Source organism: Corvus brachyrhynchos, unplaced genomic scaffold (genome assembly GCF_000691975.1).
Source record: "Corvus brachyrhynchos isolate BGI_N302 unplaced genomic scaffold, ASM69197v1 scaffold101, whole genome shotgun sequence".
Classification (NCBI taxonomy): domain Eukaryota; kingdom Metazoa; phylum Chordata; class Aves; order Passeriformes; family Corvidae; genus Corvus; species Corvus brachyrhynchos.
This window is the reverse complement of record NW_008237239.1, coordinates 17,775,337-17,782,097: the sequence shown is the minus strand read 5'-3', so window position 1 is coordinate 17,782,097 and position 6,761 is coordinate 17,775,337. Positions and strand designations below refer to the sequence as shown.

Genomic DNA, 6,761 nt, shown 5'->3' with positions numbered 1-6,761 from the left:
GCAGGCAGTGCAGAGAGGTTTGTGACTGGCTCAACATGGCAGGTAGGGTTGGTCTGTGGCTCAGGAAGGCCTCCTGCCCTGCAAGGCTGTTGCAGACCAGCTTGATGGAGAGCTCAGGAGACAAAACTTCACGTGAAACATTCCTTTTGTTGTTGTTTTTTTGTGCTATTTCATTAATCAAAGGACCACATCAATGCAGTTCACTTTTTCATTGCACGACCTCATCCTCACTTGAGCTCTTAGAGCTTCTCTGAATTTCTCCTGCTTCCTTTGCACAAATTCCTCAGTCTTATTCACAACAACAGCACCTCACCCTGTGGATTATAGACCAGGGCTTTATTTGGGGATCAGGAAAGACACTCATTTCAAAATTTAATGTAAAGGCCTCAGCACATGGAACACTACTTAGGTCTCAAGGACCATATCTCTCACCAAGGTGGAAGTACCATTGTGCACTTTGTTCACTTTTCTACAGCCTCCTGACAGAGCTATGTAATACAAAAAGCAGCTGCAAGTTTTTGGAGAACACAGGTGTGCTTTAGTGCTTCACCATTCGACAGAAAAGATATTTGCTTGCCACGAAAAGATCCTAGGTCATCTGCCTAACATTTTCTGTCAGAGCTGCATGGAGATGCAAGTTTCGTTGTGAAATGTGTACAGTTCTTAACTATTCGAACAACATGGGGAATGAGTGGATGTTAAATATCTCTTACCCTGGTGGTCTTTTTAGAAACCATCATGGTGTTAAAGACAACAATGGCTTTGCCTCTTGCAAGATACTCTAATTTCTCTTTTCCCTGGATATTGTTCTAGTGGGTGCTGAAGGAAAGGCACAAGGAGCAGTTGTCTTCCACAGCTACCACACAGAAATAAGAAGCTTCTGTCTCCCACAGATTAGACAATGTAGCTCTTGCTGAATTTTTGTCCTTTTTGGTATGACTATGAGATGGAAAATATAGTTCTTGTGTGGTCTTCCCCTCTATTTGTAGCTTCTGGCTGTTTCTTTGGTACAAACAAGTTTTAAAAAATATGTATTTATACAGAGGAAAGTAACCTTTGGAGAGGCACAGAGGTGAGGTAACGAATGTGCTGCTCAGGCTCTCTGCCTGAATGAGAGCTGCTGGTTCTGTGTGGAACCCTGCTGCAGCCAGGAGGTCATCTGGTGTCTCTGGGAGGCCACCTGCACAGGCTAGGGTGAGAACAAAGCCATTTCTTGGACATAAGGTGTCGCGATAGAGGGGAAGACCCAGACGCTCAATATGAGTGATCAACAGGAATCTGATTTATTGATTGTACCAAAGCTCCTTATATACTAACAATAATAGGCTTAATGCATATTCGTAACAGCGCATTCTAAGTGGTTTACGTCGTCTAAGCTGATCCTAACCCCTCCTTTAGTCCCCCTTCTGTGGTCAGCAGTTCTCCTTTTTCTCTGGCCTTCTAACCACAGATGTCTATTGTTTATACTGCCAAAACCTAACCTTGCTGGCTCTGCAAATAAACCCGTAGCTCAGCAGTAAGACTCAATGGTGGTTCAGTTATTGAACAAGATACATGTAATATTCTGTAACTTCAGTTGTTACACAGGATGTGTGGTGCATTGTCTTATGAGACCTTGCTCAGCTAGCTGCAAGGGTCTCTGTGCCCGTTCTCACGTAGCCAGCTTCTCAGATCAGTAAGCTGCAAAGAATCTGTATATCCCGAATCTTAATGTCCCTTTTCACGTAACCAATCCTTCACAATAAGGCACGGCTGAGGGAGTAACTGAAGGGGTTTTCTTTTCTGACCACATGAATTCCTGAAAAGCCAGGAAACAGGGAAATGGAGAACTGGGATCCAGCTTAGGCACTTGAATCTAAGACCAGTTTTCTTTTTTCACTTCCACTTAGGTGAGCTGTATTTTATGTCTATTCTTATCCCAGTGCCTATGCACCACATGGATCACTCTATAAGCTCATTGATCCTGCAAGGTTTGTAATTAAAGACAGATTTCCATGCCAAATTCTTCTGTAATTATCATACACTCTCCAGCAATTACAGTAAAAGAATGCCAAGTATTACTGATACACAATATCACTGACATCTGCATCCAGTCCTTGGGTTTTGTTCACCCACTGTACATCAGGTGCAACTTTAATCAGTTTGAGTGAATTTATTCCTCACTCATCGTATCTGTGCACACAGAAACAGGAAATAGAGTTCAAATTCCTTGAAGATTTGGGAGAGTTAAGGATTAAAAGTCTCCTTGGTTGAATATCTGAATTATACCAAAGCAATGTTTTCAAAATGACAGTCCATATCCTTCAGGGTCATTGCATCAAATATCTATGATGCACTTTATTATAAATAAAAAAATGAATGGCACTCCACAGTTTAGTTTTCTTCACAAAGATGAGAGAAACATGGTAGTTCATGCAGTGCTCAAATAATAACTGGAGCCTAAACATGAGTTTTTCCAAGCAAAATGTTTTTCCCCATTAAGCAGTTATCCCTGCTAAAGTCTGTTTTTACGACAATAAGCACACTTATGTAATTTTTTTGCCTCCCAAGCTTTCCGATTTTGCTAAAAAACATTACATGAGTTTCAAATCACTCTGTAAAGTAGACACAGTACAAATGTGTCTGTGCTGTTGCAGAGACTAGCAAAATGAAGGAAACAAGTTATGTTTTCTTGAGAAGTTAAATCCAAAGCTAGATAGTTAACTCAAGCTGTGTACCAAGGTGATGGGAATAGAACTGGAATCTTTTACTGCTTGAGGAGATTTCTGCCTTTAACATCATTTGCCAGGAAGTGCATTAACTGTGGCTGACCAAAATGTAATATTTTCAACTAAATATTTATTTATTATTTATTTATTTATATATTTGTGAGCTTGCATAAATATCAAGAGCTTGAGCAGAGTCTGTCTATCAAAAAAAAAAAAAAAAAAACCAAACAAAAAACCACTCTGTTGTCTCTGTGCCACTCCCCTTCATGTGCCATGAAGACCCTGTGCTTTTGAAGCTTTGTGTCCATCACTTCTAGAGCAGGACCAGACACTTATTCCCTTGGCTCTTAGGAACATATTCCCGCATTTCCCGGTTCCCCTTGTTTGCCTTAGCCCGGATGGGGCTGTGTCAGCTCTGCCCTGGTGTGTTTGCATTTTGCAGGTGTGCCCAGGGTGTGCAGAGCTCCTCTGGAGCCTGAGCAGGCTCTAGAGAATAGTCCTGCCACCACCAGCTCCTGGGGTGATTCTGGTCTCCTCACGAGTCTTTCTCCTTTGCATTTTACTGCTGTTTAAAGATTTTTTCCTTTTCTGTCTCTCTGGCATAGCTGGCTTCTCTGCTGGGTGCAGTCCCAGGCAGTGAATCCAGCATTCCCTGCCTCCTGCCCGCACGGCGGGAAGTGCGCTGGCACGGACAGCAAGCCACACAAAGTCCTGCTTCCAAAGCATTGCCAGGGCCACTGTCATGTGTCTGATGGCGACTCAACTTCCCGAGGAACCTGCCAGGAAAGCTGATGGCAGCAGTGTCGCTTGTCCCGACTTCAGCTTGCCTCTCTAGTAGTACTCTTGGAGACAGCAGGGTGGCACCAAATTCCTTCTGTCCGGAGCAGAGAAAACGAGCTAGAAAGCAATTTAAAAATTAGAGAGGAGAGAGATTGGGGGGGAACCCCCACAACAACCCGCCAAAAAAAATCCCCACAAGCAATGCCAACAACCCTGCTTTAGTAAATTTTTTTTTTTTTTTTAATTGAAATGGTACGGGGGAAGCACTTGGCTCTTGCTGCTGTCTGAAGGAGAATGCCAGTCACAAGAAAATGTGATTGCTTAGGTCATGCTTTGCTTTGCTCGGTGCTGTCAAGCATGCCAAATTGGAAGAACCTGTTCTGATTTGTCCTACAGCAGTTCCCTTGGTGGGTAACAGCAAACACAGGTGTGTTGTGCTTCTTTGTACCTCTCTTCCTACTTCTTAACATGCAACATCTTTGCCTCAGGGAAAATGTGTTTGGGTGTTTTTGTTTCGGTGCTTTTGTACTGTGGGAAGTTGTCAGGGAACAGCAGAAGAGGAACACAGACACATTTCTTTGCAGTTGTTGCTCCCCCCCTCTTTGCCTGTTCCTTTCCTTTCTCACTCCTCTTGCTGCAGCACTCTGTTGTATCCAAAGGAAATCCCAATGAAGGTCACATTCACCAGCTGCTGTTGGGACAGGGATTTTATGTCTTGCCAGGCCTGTGTCAGGCTTTTGAATTCCACCTGTGCTGCACTTCCAGGTGCCTAAAGTACTTTCATGCCTTTTCCACCAGTGGCAAATGACAACAGGGGGTTGGTGCGTGCCTATGGAATAAATAAACTTCCCTAACAATCTGTCAGATGTTTGCATCTGGCTTTCTGTTTTCCAAGGAGAGCTCCACCAGGGAAGTGCAAATACAAGCCTGTTCCAGTGAAAACAAAGAGCAAGTGGATATCATTTGTTCCATGTGCAAGTAAGTTGTCAGGCTTTGATTCTAATGAGAAGCAAAACATAAACTTACAGGCATGTGATTGAAATCTTTAGCAGTCTTAAAAAGTAAAGCAGTGAGCAGGAGCAATCCTGAAGTCTGGTTATCACATTTGATGTGTGCTTCTGCCATCTACTCAGTGCCATGACTTTTCTTTATCCCAACCTCTGAGTTTTTCCGTAAGTTTTGCTAAGTAATAGTGTAAATGGGCACCACAAGAGAACTGATGACTTTGATTCAGGCATTGGATGAGGTCTGGGAAATTCTGAGCTTCTGTCCCTGGCTCTGAGACAAGTTCCTTGAATCAAATAATCCCTTCTCTGTACATCTGGGTCGAGTCAATTTTCTTTTTTCCTAAGTGCATCCTGTCTTAAAGTCCCATGCAGCCAGGGCAGGAGTTACATCTTGGGTAGAGACACTTGATATTATCTTGCCTGGGATTTCCAGATATTAGTGTATTATGAACAATTCATATTGTTATGTCTGCCAAAGAAGTGTGCAAGGTTTCATCATATTCTGTCTGGAAGTAATTTTCCTTAAACGTACATTCTTAATTTCTAAAATTAATCATTTTATTTCCAAGAAAACCAAGGGTCTTTTGATGGAAGAAGAGAGGTTTATAGTGTGCATTTTTTCTTTCATAATTTCAGCTATTTTTCTTGACTGTAGCTCTAACAAGGGTTTCTATCAGTCATATCTCTGAATTAGCCTTTTGCCCCAAAGCAGGAAGGCTGAACCATGTTAATTACTTTCCTCAGAGACTGTCCTTGAGCTGCTAAATGAACCTTCAACAACCAAGCCTCCAAAAAAAAATCTTCTACTCTCACTGCAGCCACCCCAAGAGTATCTTCTAAGAAAATTAAAAGGACCCCATCCACCAAAATAAAAGCAGCAGCAGTGAAAGTAGCTCCATCTGGTAAAGGGAGACAGACAGTCAAAGTTGAAGCCAAACCTCACAAGGGAAAGAAAGTTGCACACAACTCCAGAACTGCACCAGCACCACCTTTGCCAAGAAAGAAGAGCTCCCACTTAGCCAGAACTAAGGAGGTTCTTCCAAAGAAAGCAGCATCAGTTAAGGGAAAACTGGAGAACAGGAGAAAGAAGGAGCTTTTGAAGCTCAGTGATGTCCCAGAAAAAAAAAAATCATGTATAAGACAGTGAAACTATTGAGTAGTGATGAAATAAAAGAGAATTTGGCTGACTTGTTATGGAGTGCTCCCAGGTGTGCCCTCATTAATGGCAGTGTTAGCAGTCTCTACCTAGGTTCTGTTAAACTATTAAACCTTAACAGCACCAGCTTCCAAATCCTGCTGTGCTGTCCTTTTCTGACATCAGTGGTTAGGAGAGCCTGTGCTGGATATTCACTGGTAGGATTTGGCTGTGTATGACTGTCTAAAAAATCCAAGTGCTTCTAAATTCTAGGACTTTAATCTTCTATTGAAGAATATGGAATAGACATGTCAATTACCTCACTTTTCTTTTTCTTTTTTTTTTTTTTTTGTCCTTCAGCTGAAATGCGGTGAAAAGTGTATTTCAAGAGTAGCTGCCTTTCAAACAATGAAATTACTTTTTTTTAAAGGAGGGCCACTAAGATGCTCAGAGGGCTGAAGCACATCTCCTATGAGAGAATTGGGGTTGTTCAGCCTGGAAAAGAGAAGGCTCCATACAGCAGCCTTCTAGAACAAGACACACAAGAAAACTGGAGATGGACTTTTTACAAGGGCAGGTAGTCACAGGATAAGGGGGAATGGCTTCAAACTGAGAGAGGGGAGGTTTAGATTAAATATTAGGAAGAAATTATTCACTGTCAGGGTGGTAAGGCACTGGCACAGGTTGCCCAGAGAAGTTGTGGATGCCCCATCCTTGGAAGTGTTCAAGGCCAGGTTGGAGGGCTCTGAGCAACTTGGTCTAGTGGAAGGTGCCCCTGCCACAGCACAGGGTTGGAATGTGATAATCCTTAAAGTCTCTTCCAGCCCAAGTTATTCTATGATTATTTTTTCAAGGTACAGATCACCTGCAGCCTGCATAGGGTCCAGTACGGGCTGGAAATGTCCAGCAAATCTGAAACACCAACACAATTCAAAGCACCAGAAGCAAAGCACACCCCCCTAAAACCCCGCGTTAGAGCTGAGCCCTGGGCTGGAACCATCCTGTGGCTCCAGATCCCACGCGGTGGAAGCGGCACCGCACCAAGGCGCGACGTTCAGATCCAGGGAAATGATTTATTTGGGAAGCGGAGCCGGGGCCGCACTCGCGCTCCTGCTCCCGGAGGCGGCCGAG

General features: G+C 43.3%; 1 protein-coding gene across 1 annotated transcript in view; it reads left to right on the top strand.

The window, feature by feature from the left end:
• The window catches only part of HHIPL2 (HHIP like 2), a 16,485-nt gene extending 10,798 nt beyond the window's left edge, over positions 1 to 5,687 (top strand). The window contains 5 exon segments of the mRNA XM_008630540.2: positions 1,890 to 1,907; positions 1,910 to 1,970; positions 4,384 to 4,466; positions 5,240 to 5,286; positions 5,289 to 5,687. Coding sequence (XP_008628762.1) covers positions 1,890 to 1,907; positions 1,910 to 1,970; positions 4,384 to 4,466; positions 5,240 to 5,286; positions 5,289 to 5,642 — 563 coding nt within the window. The 3' untranslated portion in view covers positions 5,643 to 5,687.
• The last annotated feature ends 1,074 nt before the right edge of the window (positions 5,688 to 6,761 follow it).